Here is a 17,784-nt window from a genome sequence, read left to right on the forward strand (position 1 = left end):
ATCTCACTTTTTCAGTGCTTTTTATTCTTTTTGGGATTGATAGACTAAAAAAACTCTTTAAATGGAAAATTATAGTTTCCAAAGATGGTGGCAACAATAGCTCTTATCTTATGTATTCTATACAAAATGACCTTGCCAGTCCCCTTCAAGAGTGGAGATTTTTCCAGCCCTTGAAACTTGGCTAGCCCTGGGACCACTTTGATCAATAAAAGATGAGAGAAGTGACACTATGCCAGGGCTGGCAAAGTTGTTTTTTAATAGACTTTATTCTTTAGAGCAGTTTTAGATTCACAGCAAAATTAAAGTACAGAGATTTCCCATATACACTTGCCCCCAAACATGCACAGACGCTCATTATTAACACCTCCCACCAGAGCGGTACATTTGTTACCATCCATGAACCTATGCTGACAGGTCATTTTCACCCAGAGTCCATAATTTACATTAGAGTTCCCTCTTGTTGTTGTACAGTGGTTTTTAAAAAATCTTCCTTTTGTTCATGTATTTCCTAAAATTTCTAAGGTGAACAAAAATAAAAATTTAAAATCATCTGGTAATCCTGGGCCTCAATAACTTCTAGTATTTTGTTATATAGCCTTTCAGACCTTTACCTAATCATGTTTTTTTTTTTTATTTTTTGAAAATGACACTTTATTGTATATACAATTTGGCAACTTTTTCATTTAGAATTACCTTATGAATATCTTTCAGTGCTACGTAATATTTTTTATTTTTATTTTATTATTACTTTTTAACATCTTTATTGGAGTATAATTGCTTTACAATGGTGTGTTAGTTTCTGCTTTATAAAAAAGTGAATCAGCTATACATATACATATATCCCCATATCTCTTCCATCTTGCGTCTCCATCCCTATCCCACCCCTCTAGGTGGTCACAAAGCACCGAGCTGATCTCCCTGTGCCATGCAGCTGCTTCCCACTAGCTATCTATTTTACATTTGGTAGTATATATAAGTCCATACCACTCTCTCACTTCGTCCCAGCTTACCCTTTCCCCTCCCCGTGTCCTCAAGTCCATTCTCTACGTCTGCGTCTTTATTCCTGTCCTGCCCCTAGGTTCTTCAGAACAATTTTTTTTTAGATTCCATATATATGTGTTAGCATACAGTATTTGTTTTTCTCCTTCTGACTTCACTCTGTATGACAGACTCTAGGTCCATCCACCTCACTACAAATAACTCAATTTCGTTTCTTTTTATGGCTGAGTATAGACATTTCTCCAACGAAGATATACAGGTTGCCAACAAACACATGAAGGAATGCTCAACATCATTAATCATCAGGGAAATGCAAATCAAAACTACAATGAGGTATCACCTCACACCGGTCAGAATGGCCATCATCAAAAAATCTACAAACAGTAAATGCTGGAGAGGGTGTGGAGAAGAGGGAACCCTCTTGCACTGTTGGTGGGAATGTAAATTGATACCGCCACTATGGAGAACAGTATGGAGGTTCCTTAAAAAACTAAAAACAGAACTACTATACGACCCAGCAATCCCACTACTGTGCATATACCCTGAGAAAACTATAATTCATAAAGAGTCATGTACCAAAATGTTCATTGCAGCTCTATTTACAATAGCCAGGGCATGGAAGCAACCTAAGTGTCCATCGACAGATGAATGGATAAAGAAGATGTGGCACATATATACAGGGGAATATTACTCAGCCATAAAAAGAAACATAGTATTTTTTAAATCACCATTTTAAAATTGTTGTATAGTATTCCATTATATGTACGATAATGTACCAAACAAATCACCAATCATTTGACATTTCAGTTTATAGCTTTTTTCTATCATAAAGTGCACTGTGGTAAGCATTCATGAACAGATATATTGTATTGCCAATGATTTCCCTAAGCTGAATTCCTAGAAGTGGGGTTGCTGCGCCAATAGAGGGATATTTATTATTACAACTTTTCTCATAAATTGCCAAATGGTCCTCTGGAAAACTTGCTGGTTTACACTGCTTCTACCCAAGCATGAATGGAGCATTGTTTCCTGTGCTCTTGCCAATTTTGGTATTTTCATGCTTTACAAATGTTGTTAAGTAATAGACCCAAAAAAGCCAAATCACTCTTGTTTTCCTTTCAATTTCTTCAGTTCCTGGGTAGTTAGGCTGAATTTAAAAAAATATTCTTATTGGCTACTTCTTGTTTTACTTTTGTTGATTGCTTAATCATACTATTTAGGATGCAACAGTTTTGATTGCAGCAACTTAATGAACTTAATGGAATCCACCCAAACCAGATATCTCTCCAGTAACATTATTGCGAGGGTATTTTTGTTTTTTCGGGTTTTTTTCATCCAGGACTTTTGAAGATAACAAAATGAGTAGTTGAGAATGGACATCACTTCTCTTAAGCAGAGATGGTAGAAAGATTCTCCAGGATGCTGGCCACCAAGTTCACCTGTAACTTTAGAAGGGGTCCTCTGGCTACAGCTCATTGTTCTTCTCTAATCTGAGCAGTCTGGTCTGGAGTCATTGCTTCTGCTTGTTTCAAATTCAGGTTGCCCTTTGGGTAAAATTCCGGGCCTAATAACCCTTAAAATATAACACGATGAAACACCCTTTGCTTTCTTTTTCCCAGTAGTCTGTAGTGGGGTGAGGCCAGGAGGATGGTAAGGCAGGTGAACAAGTGGTGTGTTAATTCGGTGTGTGTTAAGAGGTGTCCATTAATGCCAGGGGATGCAATAGACCATGAATTTCCAGTGGCTTAACACATTAAAGATTTTACTGTGCACATTTCCCACTCATGCAAAGTCTAATCAAAATTGGGTGGTCCTTCTTCACATATGTTATTGGCCAGATTCACATGCCCCACCCTGCCAGAGGGACTGGGAAAGAGAGGACACGGTGGTATTTTGTAAGCCCTCAAGTCTCTGCCACAAGAGGGCAGCGTTTCCTCATTTAATTATTTAAAGCTCATATTACATGGGGTGAATATACGTGTGTTGAATACACACATGCACACACATCATATATTTTAATATTGTGTTTGCCTTATGAAACACACGTATACACAGGGCTTTGGATATCTTTTTCCCTTTTAGTCATCATCAGCACCAGCGGCAGCAGTATCAAAATCAGCATCAACATCATCCAAGTGATGATTTATTCCATTCTTAGCACAAACCAGTCTTTGTACTAAGCACTTCAGATGTTTCTGTTCTTTAATTGTCAAATGCCGTGAGGTAGCTAATACTATTATCATTATGTTACAGATATGAATACTGAGTTTCAAATAGGTTAAGTAACTTGTGTCTGGTTCCAGAGCTCTTAGCCACTAAGACATATGGCCTCTATATTAGTTTCTTAGGGTTTGCATAACAAAGCACTACAGAGTGGCTGGCTTAAAACAGCAGAAATTTATTCTCTCACAGGTCGAGAGGCCAGAAGTCTGAAATCAGGGTGTTGGCAGGCTTGGTTCCTTCTGGATGCTCTGAGGGAGAATCAGTTCCACGCCTTCCTCTTAGCTTCCGGTGGCTGCCAGCGATCCTTGGCTTGTAGATACATCACTCCGATCTCTGTCTTCATTTTCACATTGCCTACGTCTCTATCTCTGGGTGTCTCTCTGTCCCTTTCCTCTTGTTATGAGGACACTAGTCACTGGATTTTAGACCCAACCTAAGCCAGTATCATTTCACTTGATCTTTACCTTGTTTACACTCTAAAGACTATATGTCTAAATAAGGTCCCATTCTGAGGTTCTGGTAGATGTGAATTTTGGGGGGGACACTATTGAATCCACTACATCATCTTCTCTTGTATTTGTCCAAAGGGCTCCCATGTTATTACACATCTTCATGAACACTACCTTTGAATGGAGGTACAATATTCTCTTCCCCTGTTGGTGGGCACTTAGGTTGGAGATGGCCACACCTAGCACATAGGACTTGGTGCACAGCACACAAAGGTGCTCCTTTCTCTGGGTTGACTAAGGTGCCTCGCTCGGGGAGCTGAGAGGGGGCTGGATTTCAGCCTCCACTTACCCCTTTGCCAGTCACCTTTGTGCAGAGCATGACCTCCATAAGAACAGGACGGCTCAGGTCTGAGAGAATGGAACCTGGGACGGGTTGTTATTGTTTTACAATATTTAAGAAGCTCAATTCTGCATTTGGCTTTTCTGCTTCAGAATAGGAAGTACACAACGTCTGAATTGAAAGAGACACTAGAAAATGTCTCAGTGACACAGGAGAGAATAATTATACTATTCTGTATTAATTTGCTGTTTATTGATTCACAAAGCATAGTTGAAATCTATTTGTCAGTCTTAGGAAACAGGGATCTAGAAATTTTAAGTAACTTTGCTCCTTATAATGATAAGATCTCAAATCTCTTGACTTTCCTCAGCACCTTGACTGCATCATGCTGACTCAAGTAGAGCCCTGCCCTAGCTGTGACATAATCATTATTTTAAAAAGTTTATTATCAAAGACATAGTCATCCTTTTATGTCTATATTCTAACTTCTTTTGAAACTACCTAAACCTTTCTTCCTCTCTCTTGAACTTTGCTTTGATGAATACTTTTTGACCAGATAAAATAAACTGTAAGTAAGCATTCTTAAATTAAAATGACCACTTTTCTGCCTATCTTTATAAATATTCATCTCTTACCAAAGTACTTTGGTTGCTGTGACAAACCTGATATTTTTATAGCATATATTTTAAAGGGCAGAGGAGGAAAAACAGTATCTTCTTATTCTGAAATGCAAATAGCTTTTTTAAATACTTTTTTTTTCAGTTTTGTAAAGAAAAAATTCAATTAATTTTCTATGGCCTAAAATAAATGAAAATAAATAAATAAGAATTCAAGCCTATAGTCTACTTATAGACCAAAATTCTTAGCATTTGTTTTCTCCCAGATATTATTGTGGTTCCTTGATGGTAGAGAACACACCTGATTCCTCTCTATGTTCCTTGGGGTTTAACATAAGGCCAACCACACACTTGGTTACTAATACATTCATATTGATTGAATGAATGGAGCAACCGCCATCTCTCCTTGCCCTCATCCATTCTGCTCTGGTCACGCTGACTATCCAGTCTCTGAACACACTGCACTCCTTCCCGTCTCCATACCTTTGCTACGAATGTCTTTTCTACAGTCATCCCCTTGCCAAGTTCCTACTCATCCTTTTTTTTTTTTTAAATAGATCTTTATTGGAGTATAATTGCTTCACAATACTGTGTTAGTTTCTGCTGTACAACAAAGTGAAACAGCCATATGTATACATATATCCCCATGTCCCCTCCCTCTTGACTTACTCATCTTTTGAGACCCAGCTCAAATGTCACATCGTCTGTGAAGCATTTTTCAAGGGTGAGATGATGCCTGATGCATCTCTATGTCCCCAGTGTCCGGCACAGAGTCAGAGTTAACTAAATGTATATTGAATGAGCGATTGAATGAACAGAAGGGACAGAGCCTGCATCCCATAGCAGGTAAGAACATGGGCTTATGGTCTGACAAACCTGGATTCATAGTCCTGCTTCTTGACTTACAACTCTGTGACCTTGGTCATGTTACTTCATCTGTCTGAGCCTTTGTTTCCTTGGTTTGAAATGAGGATAAGGAAAGCATCTGACTCAAAGGGTTCTTGTGAGAATAAAATGAGAACCTATGTATAAAGTTTTTCACCCAATAAGTACTAAATGATAGTCTAACGTTGATAGAATTGTTCTGTGGGTTTCCTTTGATTGCACTGGAGAGGTTGCATCTGGCTGACCTCAGTGTGACCATGTTGGAAGTATTTTGGTTGGAGAGCTTTGGAACTGTCATGGCCACCACCTCATTTTCCTTCCAAACTAAATGGAATAAAACTACAAAAAAGCAGATTTCAACTGACTGGAAAATACTAGTTGACTAGAATATCCCTTGGCACTTGAGTGTTAGGAGAAAGAGAAAAACCACAAAAAATAAATGAATATAAGGGTTTTAAAGCATATAGAAACCTTGCAAGTAACTTCTAGGGAATGACCTTAGAACTGCCTTCAATCCAAACTTCTGTACCTTTGCACAGTGGCAAATACACACCTTGGGGGCTGCATGCAGCGTATAGACTGGTGATTTGGTCTAACACTATTAAAAAAAAAAATTGAAATGGATGAAGGCAGTCAAAAAGTACTACAAACTTCCACTTATAAGTACTAGTGTTATAATGTACAACATGATAAATATAATCAGTACTGCTCTATATTATGTATGAAAGCTCTTGAGTAAATCATAAGAGTTCTTATCACAAAAATTTTTTTCTTACTTTAATTTTGTATCTGTGTGAGAGGACGGATGTTCACTAAACGTATTGTGATAATCATTTCATGACGTACGTAAGTCAAATCACGCTGTACACCTTAAACTTACACAGTGCTGTATGTCAGTTATCTCAATAAAATTGGAAGGAAAAATTTTTCAATGGATGTCAGCATAACAAAAAACAATTATGGAAAATTTCAAATATATGCCAGTTTAGAGTGATTAGTCTAATGAATCTCCATGGAACAATTATCCATCTTCAGTAATTAACAATCCTCTGCCATTCTGTTTCATCCCTCCTCTCCTTTTTGTTTGTTTGTTTTGCTAGAGTATTTAAAAGCACAAATACCAGATATCATTTTATTCATGAATATTTCAGTGTGTATCTCTAACAGATAAAAACTTAGACAAATATAACTACAGTCCATTATCACAATCAACAAAATTAAAAATAATTTCTTAATATGATCTAAAACCTAGTCTGTGTTCAGTTTTCCCTGATTGTATCAACAGTCTTTTTCCAGTTGTTTTGAGTCAGAATCCAAACAACAGTCCACAGACTACATTTGTTGGCTTTGTGTCTTAAGTCTCTTAACTTGTAACCATTCTTCTCCTTTGTTTCCATGCCATTTACTTCTTTAAGAATTTTTAAATTGATACATTTTCCCAAAACCGTGGATTTGTGGAAGATCTGGCAGCAGCGGCTTATGCTCCCATCAGGCAGCATTTGGCCGCAGCCCAGTAGAGGCTGTGGTCCTTAGACTATGCAAGTGCCTCCGCAATTCAGTCCCTACTGTACCAACCAGCTTAACTCCTATGTTGCCTAGCCAGCCCCCATGGGTGTTGTGCTGCCCACCTCTGACCTACGTATACATCTGTTGGGTAACGAGAACTGAATACTGAATGATGACTTGAAGCCCCAAAACATCCCTAGTCATTAAGTCAATGTTCAGTTTTGTGTACCATATTACTTAGGTAGAAATGTTTTAAAAGCTTTCAGCGAAGAAAAATCAACAAAAGATTTTTAAAAATCCTACCTTAGCTTGAAAATTTATTGATAGACATCTCTCTTTTCTTGAGTATTCTTGCTAATCTGCTTTACAGCCTTCTATCCTGTAAACACTTTTTTCACCTGTGTCGAGGTTTGATCCTACAAAGGCCACTGAACAAGGTGTCACAAGACCCAAACTTTAGCCTTGGTCCTCTATGACAAGTGGGCTTCCATATTGCTTCTCCAAGACACCTTGTGGGGCGCAGGTAATACCAGCCTGTCTTTCAGGGTTGTTGTGAAATTCAAATGAGATAACAGATGTGAAATTAACTTGTGAACTCTATAGCTCTACACTTAAACAAGGTATTACTATGCATAAGGATATACTGAATTATGCATAACATCCTCTTTCACACCCCTGTGCATTTACTCTGCTGTCCTTTCTCTCTGGAATGCCTTTAAGAATTAATTGCTGGGCTTCCCTGGTGGCGCAGTGGTTGAGAATCTGCCTGCCAATGCAGGGGACACGGGTTCAAGCCCTGGTCTGGGAAGATCCCACATGCCGCGGAGCAACTAAGCCCGTGAGCCACAGCTACTGAGCCTGCGCGTCTGGAGCCTGTGCTCCGCAACAAGAGAGGCCGCGACAGTGAGAGGCCCGCGCACCGTGATGAAGAGTGGCCCCCGCTTGCCACAACTGGAGAAAGCCCTCGCACAGAAACGAAGACCCAATACAGCCATAAATAAATAAATAAATAAATAAATAAAATTAAAAAAAAAAAATTTCCCTAAAAAAAAAAAAAAAAAAAAAAGAATTAATTGCTAGTCATCTGTGGTCCCCAAACACTTTATGCCTCCTTATTTACAACATTTGTCACACTGTATCAAAGCCATTTGTTTACATCTTTGTCTTCTGCAAGATTCTAGAGTAAATTGCAATTTATTCAGTACTCGGCACACAGCTGACTCTCAGTAAATGTCTACTGAATTGGATAGGATTGATTTGAATAATTATTATGTGTGTACCTGTCTTGAAGGATAAAGTCTATGTCGATACAATTCTTTAGGTATATCACCTGGTAACTAACCAGTACTGGCTCTTGTTAAAAGCTTATGATGAAGATGACAATGATGAAATATTTTTAATTTAAGTAAGTGGTCAGATTTCTTGAGTATATTATTAGTAACTTAAGTTTCATTAACAATGAAAGAACCTAAATGTTTTGATAGAATGCCTATCATCAAAAGAATTTTTTTTTTTTTTTCACAGCTGGAGAAAACTTAAGCTCCCAGTCATCATTTTTCACCCCAGTTATCTGGTTCTCTTCATTAACTTAGGGTTTCCTGTTCTTTTACAGCTGGTTTGCCGTCCACCCAGTCAGCATGAACAATAGCAATCATCTTGTAAATAGCGACAATGTGGGCTATGCTTCTTACCTTTTTGAGCAAGAGAAGAACAAAGGATATCTACCTGGAGAGGTGAGAATTTATGTCATTGAAAGCTTCATCTTAATTCATTGAGTATCATCATTCATTCAATGTTCAGAATAGCTGATTCAATCTTCAGAGGAAAGTGTCATCATGGATGCCACATACTGACAGGCTTGGCTAGAAAGAATTCTCCATCCTTCCTAAGAAAAATTTTAAGTGACTGTTAGCTTTGTGTCAAATACTACTGATGTGATGACTTCATAAAGTTACAGTTAGTTGGATAAGGAAGGGCAAATTACTATATAATAGTTTTTGCCATATATAATTTTTGATTAACTTGGAAATATGATAAACTGTGTTGTGTTTATATCTCTTGTTTTCAGAGATATAAAATTATTAAGCACCTTCTTAATGGTATAGGAATCTGAATGAGGACAGGGAATGAGTCCTTTTCTGTGGTCCAGACTTCCTTCTTAATTTCCTTTCAAGGAATTTCTACTTTCCTGCAGTATGGCCTAAGTCAGAGACAACCCTAATCCATTAGACTTGTCTTTGTAACTTTGAAATGCAGTGAGTGATGGGATCAGAGTTGGGGGTGTCCAGGAACCCAGTCCATGTACTCCAGGAAACTCGTCAGCTTTGTGTAAATTACCGACTGCAGATATTTAGCGAGGAAGGACCCTGCTCTGCTTGACCCCAGCATCTAACCCCTAATTGCAGAAGAATATATGATGGGATGAGAACCCCAGGCCCTTGCCTAGAATAAGTGTTCTGTTACAAAGATATTGGGTTGGCCAAAAAGTTTGTTCAGGTTTTTCTGTGCGATGTCATGGGAATATTAGCCCATGAACATCTGGTCTGATTTTTAGCTCCTTTGTTGACAAATCTCTATTTTTTTCATTTTAGCCTGTGTTTTAGGGAAAAGAAAGGCGTTTCCCATTATCTTTTTAGTATAAAAAAAGACACATAATCTCCTATACTTGATTATCTTTTTCCCTAAGAAAATTTAAGAATTTAAGGTAGAATGGTAGACCAGTTGGTTGAGGTTAAGGTCTTGCCCTACTCTAAAAGGTTTTGTGTTGTTATTTCAGGTTGAAGAGATAGAGAAAATATACACAGAGGGCACGTCTGGGTGGTGGAGGCTATATTTAGGTTCAGTTGTGCAACAGAAAAATCCGGATTGGCTCTTCACTTTTTAAGCCAATAGGCTATTTATTTTTAAAGGGAAAATGGATCTCTGAGCTCCAGGTACAACACCAGGCACTAGATTGATGGGTCAGCATTTTATAACTCATTGCACACTGTATTTCTTGTCAAAATGTTGCTGTTTGAGACACAAATTTGAAACTCTCCTACTTGAAATAGCTTTATTGATAACTGGAATATCACGAGTAATAACACGTATGCTGACTGCAATGTGAGCCTTTTCAGAAATAAAAAATTCTCTCAGAATATTGTACATCCTCCTTTTGTCGTATGCAAACGATTTTGAATAGTTCACCAGAGTGGGTTGAATGTTTGCCTTTTTAATGAACTCACTGTGGTAAATAAGAAAGAATATACCGTTCTCACCTTCGGAGATGGCCCACACTCTGTCTGTGGAATGTGCTTCTCTCTAAATAAATCCACTTCTTACCTATCACTTTGTCTCTCACTGAATTCTTTCTGCGATGAGACATCAAGAACCTGAACTTCATTAAGTCCTGAAACCAGTTGTTCTACAGGAACTGAGACCCCCACTCAGGTGGAGGACGGCGACTACCTGCTGAGCACAAGCACTAGACCCCAGACTGTTTGGAACCAGAAAGTTGAGGATGAAGATTCCTAAAACACCACACTGTTACTTCACAACGTATCAATGAGAAGAAAGTCATGAATCCTGCAGCCTTCACCCCCAAATGTTGCCTTTTAAAAATGCTCCCCTGAAAGCCATTGGAGAGTTTGGGTCTTTTGAGCATGAGCTGCCTGTTCTCCTTGCTTGGCCCTGAAATAAACCTTTCTCTGCTCCCCCCCCCCCCCAAAAAAAAGAAAGAATAAAAGGCAACTGGATGTTTCTTTTGGCAGGGACCGTATGTAGCAGCTTTTGCTTCATCGAACCTGGGAGATGTGTCCCCCAATATTCTTGGCCCGCATTGCATCAACACGGGAGAGTCTTGTGATAATGCCAATAGCACTTGTCCCATTGGTGGGGTAGGTAATAATGACATGAAATCTGTTTTTGCATCTCGAGTACATTTTATGTTTAACTATTCAACATTCATTTACAATTATGTTCTCCTCAAGTATACTCTGGCCTACTTACTGCTAGCATTTGCTCTTCTCAAAAGCACCTACTAAATTTCGATTGGGTAAAATTGTAGTTTTCTATTTGATTCTTAAATTTTTTGAATGGTAAGACAATTTAGTAAATGTCAGAGATTAAATATCCTTCCCCAAAATTGGACAGCCTGAAACATTTTTCCTTGGCATTTCTGAAGTCACAATTTAGTACAAAAACTGCCTGCCTGAGACATTTCTCAGTGATTATAAAGTCTATAGGGTTTTCTAAAAATACAAGGTCAAAATTCTTTTTCCTTTCTTATAAATTACAAACAAACAAAACAATCTTGGTGTAAAAACTCAAACCACATGGGAAGCATAAAGAGCAGTAAAAAGTGAAAGTCCCTGTTCACCTCCTTCCCCTCTACCCTCTCCCTTTCCCCAAAGTTACCACTCTCACACCTCTTCATATGTTTATGCATTCATGAACATTTTATAACTTATTTATTGATTTTTTTTATTGGTATAGGATTTGAGTTTTCTAACTAATTTGTCTTAAAAAAATCTCTTTATGACTATATACAATTCTATGTGATAAGTTTTAAAGGCAACAAGTAAGGCTGTCCTCCCATCTTCATTTAGATTTTTGCAACTTTGACAGGAGCAGCACATTCTAGCTTAGGGGTTCTTATTCTTTGTGTTTATAGAGTATTTCACCTGCCATATTGTTTTTATTAAACACTATTTCTGGGCTATTTATTTTAGCCCAGTCAATCCCACTCAATGAGAAATATAGTTTTAACAATTATACTTTTCCATTGTATATTACTATTTTTATATAGAAAGTCTTCATACACCAGAAACTAACATAACACTGTAAATCAACTATACTTCAATGAAAAAGTCTTTGTTACCGTTCACTTCCAAAATTTTTACACATCATTAATTCACATTAGATTTGAGGATTACTTGTTAAATTCCAAAATTCACAGATGAAATGGTTAAATAAATTATAATACTTATTTGCAATAGAATATTATGCATCAACGTCATGTCTTATGTTGGAATACTTAATGTGGGAAAGAGTTCATAATACTAAGGAATTCAGGGTTTAGTATTGCATATTCATCATGACTGCAGTTTTGAGAATAAACGTATCATAGCAAAAAGACAAAACGAAACACACTGATATGTTAACCACGATTTTCTCTTTTTGGCACTATTATGGGCAGTTTTCTATTTATTTTTTGTTCATTATTTTAATTCTATTTACACGTTTTAATACTTTTTCTACAATAAGTATAGTTTACTTTATAATCAGAAAAAATTACAGCAAAATCATATCCCCTTCCACAACACAATTCAGTTTCTCTTTGTTTCCCTTCGTGTTGGATTAACTTCCCTCATGTCTGCAAGATGCCAGTCATCAGTGAGGAAGGTGTGTGCTTTTTTCTCTCATACCCAGTAGGAGAGAGAGAGAGCCTTTCTTCCAACCACGGAATAAGAATTCTCTTTAGTCTGACTGTCAGTTTATGTCACATGTCCATCCCTGGACCAAAACAGTTGCTGGAGAAATGGTATGTGTTGATTGGCTTAAGGTGGGTTCCTGACCAATCTTTGGCAAAGCCTAGGGAATTTCCACGATCGCCTTAGACTTATTTGGAATGAGGAATGGGATCACTGCAAGGAGAGAGATGGCTTTCTGAACAAAATCAGAATACGCTTGAGCAAAAGAGGGAAATGGACAAATGTTGCCGTGTCTTCTGCTTTAATGTGGTTTCTTTAAAAACAAGTTTTTAAATTTAGAAAATAGTTTTAATGTTTTTTAGAAAAATGATATATGGTTGTTAAAAATACACACAATATTGAAAAGTTCAGAAAATAAAACTTATGTCAAGGAGCACCCCTTCATCCCACAATTAACCTGTGAAAATTTTAATAAACATCCTTCCAGACAACTTTTTATGCACCTGTACACATATATATGTACAATTTTACATAGATGGGATCATATTGTAATGTTGTTCTATACCCTGCTTCCTTATTTCCAGTAAATATAATTTAAAACATTATTTAAACTAACTTTGTAATTTTTTAATTTTAAGTACCATAATTTGGTTAACCAATCCCCTACTGATGAGTACTTTCTTTCCTTTCCTGCTTTTCTCCTCACACCCTCTCTCCCTTCTTATTTTCTTCCTTCGTACAAGCATGCTATGGTCACTATGCTTGTCATATATTTTTTCACATGTGTGAGTTTCACCTTAGGACAAATTCTTAAAAGTGAGTTTGTTCTTTTTTTCCCAAAGCACCTCTAATATACTCTACACATTGCTCAAATGCTCTCAATCATGTTTCTACCCACAGTGCATGAGTGACACTTTCCCCAAACTCTCCCCACCAGCAGGTTTGTCAATCTTTCAATTTTTTCCAGCACAAATGTGAAGAGTTCTCTCTTCGTAGTTTAAATTTATAGTGAATTATTCATTAAGACTGAACATATTATAATGTTGAATGGCCATTTACATTTACATTTTGTGTGTGTGTGTGTGAATTACCTATTTCATCTGTATCCATGGTGTTATCCATTAGGATGCTTTTTTTTTTTTTTTGCTTTTATTTTTTTCCAGCTTTATTGGGATATATTGACATCCAACACTGTCTAAGTTTAAGGTATACAATGTGATGATTTTTACTACAAATAAGAGAATACCCAACTCAATATGAATGAATCAAAATGTATTAATAAGGGTATTTTTTTTCTTGCTGACTTTTTAAAGCTCCTAATATATTAAAGTCTTAGTTTGTCATAAACTGTGCAAACTCATCCCTCAACACCCCATTTATCAGTTATCTTTCAGTCTTACTTATGTTTTCCCCCCCGATATGGATGTTTAAAATGTTTAAACTGTCAAACTGTGTTCCATATAATTTTTAGAAGGGCCTTTCACATCGTTAGACTTTAGAATATATTCATCCATAATTTCTTTTAATACATTTTGGGTGCCATTTATAATATTTAAGTATCCGATCATTTGCAAATTTTTCTGGTGTAAGAAGTAAAATATAGAGCCAGATGTATTTACTGATTTTTTTCCAGAGGGTCAACTAGTTGTTCCAATATAATTTTAACTGAGTTTCAATTGAAGGCAATCATGAGCAAGTGCCATAGGCAGGAACCAGCAAAGAGAAAGATGTGCAGCAAATGGAAAGACCTGGCTTTAGGTAATAGCTCAGATATTAGCTACCTGTATAATCTTCAGTAAATCTAACCCGCCTGAGCCTCACTTTCCTTATTTTTAATAGTAAGTTTCTAGAATAGATGATTTCTAGCAACATTCATTGCTCTAATTCCGTGAATGATTTTGCTTCTCATAATCTGTAAATTAAGAGAATGCCTCAAAAGAAATGCTGGAATGTGGCTTTAAAAAAATCTATTTGCTTAGATTCACTTGTCATTTTCCATTCTTTAAAAGAATTGCTTATTTCACTAAGAACACATCTTGTGTCATTTTGTTCCAGCCTAGCATGTGCATTGCTATGGGACCTGGGCAGGATATGCTTGACAGCACACAAATCATAGGACGGATAATATATGAGAAAGCAAAGGTAAGCTGTGGGCCCGCTTCTTTCATCTTCATTCAAAGCTACGCTTTAAAATCCACTGACGTTGTTCATCAGGAAGTCCGTAACTGTAAGGAAGACAGCAGGAGCTCAAGCTGCACCAAGGAGTCTGGAAGACTGAATGCTGTTTATTGTCAACCAGGAAGGTTGTTTTCACAAACCACACAGGAACCTCTCTCTGACTGCTTGTGTCTGGCTTCTTATAGGAAGTACATTTAAAAGCAAGTAATCAGGAAACATTCTCTTTCAGCCAGAATGCTTGCTTCAGGCGGTTGGATGATAGATTGTAAAGTTTTCAATTCATGTGGTATGACCAGATATAACCAGACTGACCCAAATTCTCAGAAGTCTCTCAGGCCTTGGCCTGCCAAGTCACCTGACCATTTCTTTCTTTTTAAAAAAAAAAATTTAATTAATTTTTGTCTGCGTTGGGTCTTCGTTGCTGCGCGCAGACTTTCTCTAGTCGCAGTGAGCGGGGGTACTCTTTGTTGCTGTGTGCGGGGTTCTCACTGCGGTGGCTTCTCTTGTAGAGCACGGACTCTAGGTGCGCAGGCTTCAGTAGTTGTGGCACACGGGCTCAGTAGTTGTGGCTCGTGGGCTCTAGAGTGCAGGCTCAGTAGTTGTGGTGCACGGGCTTAGTTGCTCCGCGGCATGTGGGATCTTCCCGGACCAGAGCTCGAACCTGTGTCCCCTGCATTGGCAGGCGGATTCTTAACCACTGCACCACCAGGGAAGCCCTACCATTTCTTAACTTTTCCTTTGGTGACAAGGTAAAGCTGAGTGGCACCACTGCCAATTCTTGCAATTTGGATTCAAATTAGTCCCTGGTCTTTTTTGATATGGAAAGATCATCCATCTTACATTTTCCTTTCTTTTTAAAAGATTTTTTGATGAAGAGAGAATCTGGTCTCCAGTGAGCTTACTACAAGTTACTCTACCCTCCTTCCTCTTCTAAATTTTATCTTCCATTTTGCTTACATATTTTGTATCAGCTCCTATGGAGACATTTCTGATGGAAAAGACAAAAGATAGCTTTGAGCTGAGCCATCTCTGACAAAGATAGTTAAATCTCTTCCTTTTTATAGCTTACCCATACCTTTAGTGAGCATGGGCTTGAGAGAGTGTGTGTGTGTAAATATTTTGTCTCAAGTGTTCTAAAATGTTTCAGGAGCAATTAAGGAAGAACAAAAACACCTTAAAATCATCAGACACCAGCCAACCTAATTGCTGCAGTTTCTTTTTAGTTACTGTGGTATTATCAGTGGATTGTTCTAAATTAACAGATTCTATTTAGGGCGTGCACCCCTGACACAATTTGGCGTCAGAAATTTTGTTACCATTCTGAGCCCAGTCGACATAGAGATTTGTCCCACATTCTGGATTCTCTTCTCAGCAAGGCACAACTTCCCTCTTAATGAGGAGACGCAGACTGCAGCTGGTGTTACTGACAACTTGAGCGTTCCCATGTGACTGTGGAAACTGACATGTCAATAGAGTAGAAATGCGTTAGGTGTCAGACAAAGGCATCGGTGCTGAAGCAGGGTTTGCCTCTACTGTATGATACAGATCAATACAAACAAACCTTCCTAAATATATTTTGACTCACATTTCCCATAAGATTAAAAAAGCATCAATTGACCATACTGGAAAAAAAAAAGGAACATCCAAAGGTGAACAGTGGGTGGGGGAACAGATGCAGATGAAGTGGGCCCTGAAGACTTTCAAGCCCCCCTTTGGCACCAGCCCTGCCAGAGGACTCAAGGACTGTGAGAGGGAAAACTCCCTGAGAATCCTCATGGATGCACTCTTGTTCTGGCAAAGAAGGTAATTTGGCCCACCTACTCCTAACCTTAAATTTTCTTGACTATCTTTCTAGTGAGATTGGAGCATTTGTACCATAGCCTGCATCACTGGAATTTCATATTTGTGGGAAATAGACACAGATCAATGGTCTCAGGGCCTTCAAGTTTCTGGGAAGCTACAGGGGGTTTGGTGGAGAGATGCGCATGCTCTGTCTAATCAGACAGCAAAACAAAACTTGACTGAAAGACTCTTTTCCAAATTGGCACTTTTTAGGTACGATTGCTGGTATTCATTTTAGCTTTTTTGCTTTTAATGGTAAGTTTGTGTGCGTTTTCTAGGAACTGTATGCCTCCGCCTCTCAGGAGGTAACTGGGCCACTGGCTTCGGCTCATCAGTGGGTGAATATGACGGACGTCACCGTCTGGCTCAATTCTACACACACAGTAAGTGGCACTGAGTCACGCTGATTATGCCACAAGGGTAAAGCTCTGGGCTGATGTCATTATTGAATTTCAACTTCTGTTTCTTTTTTTGTTTATGTTTCATTTTTGTTTTGTTTTTAAAATTTTTTCCTTTAGGCAAAAACATGTAAACCAGCCTTGGGCTACAGTTTTGCAGCTGGCACGATTGACGGATTTGGAACCCTCAATTTTATGCAGGGTGAGATGCAGTCTGATGTGATTTATGGTTCCAGGTTCTGAACTTCAGGGTTCTGTTTCCTAACAGGGTTTAATGTAACCAATACATTTACTATTTTTATGTTTTAAATTTGCGGGTACGCAGGCTTTCCAGGTTTGTACATGATTTCCCAGGGGTAGGTATCTTTCATAACTTAGCTTTCCACTGATTCAAATAGAATCAGAGATTCTCTTTGCATTTCAATCTATGGAAGAATAGCTTTAAATTGGGCTGGAGCTGGGGTGGAGTTGGAGTGGTGCAGAGCGGGAGTGTCATTGTAACTTCGACAGGATGAGTTGGCCCTTCCATCTGGTTGTTAATGTCTCTTTCCCAGATTCCTTTACTGGAGCCCAAATTCCTCAGAACAGAAGCTTTTAGGAGCCTAAAGCATGTGGTCCTGGGTCTTCTTCCTGTGTGTATTTCCATGAATTTATAACTGATTATTATAGGTTTTATACTTTTATCCTGATTATCACTGCGATAACATGCACTGGCAAGTAGAGAAAGTTAAAAAAAAATTGAAGAATATCACCTACAGGCAATATTTTGGCTTATTTCATTCTTGTCTTTTATATATATATATATTGGAACCATTAGTTAAATTAATAAATACAGTTGTGATGTGATATAGTTGACATCATCTTTCCTGGTAATGTTTCATCTAGTTTGGTCTAGTGTTCTAAAATAAATAATTTTTAACAGCTTTATTGAGATAT

General features: G+C 37.9%; 1 protein-coding gene across 3 annotated transcripts in view; it reads left to right on the plus strand.

Moving 5' to 3' along the window:
* ASAH2 (N-acylsphingosine amidohydrolase 2) overlaps positions 1-17,784 on the plus strand; it is a 79,589-nt gene that overhangs the window by 23,993 nt on the left and 37,812 nt on the right. For 2 of the 3 annotated variants that reach the window (XM_036828872.1, XM_036828870.1), the window contains exons 8-12: positions 8,632-8,752; positions 10,769-10,894; positions 14,486-14,572; positions 16,729-16,833; positions 16,969-17,050. In XM_036828872.1, coding sequence (XP_036684767.1) covers positions 8,632-8,752; positions 10,769-10,894; positions 14,486-14,572; positions 16,729-16,833; positions 16,969-17,050 — 521 coding nt within the window. The remainder of the gene's footprint in view (positions 1-8,631; positions 8,753-10,768; positions 10,895-14,485; positions 14,573-16,728; positions 16,834-16,968; positions 17,051-17,784) is intronic. The other variant, XM_036828873.1, reaches the window with a different exon arrangement.

This window comes from Balaenoptera musculus, chromosome 16, assembly GCF_009873245.2.
Source record: "Balaenoptera musculus isolate JJ_BM4_2016_0621 chromosome 16, mBalMus1.pri.v3, whole genome shotgun sequence".
In the NCBI taxonomy this organism is placed as follows: domain Eukaryota; kingdom Metazoa; phylum Chordata; class Mammalia; order Artiodactyla; family Balaenopteridae; genus Balaenoptera; species Balaenoptera musculus.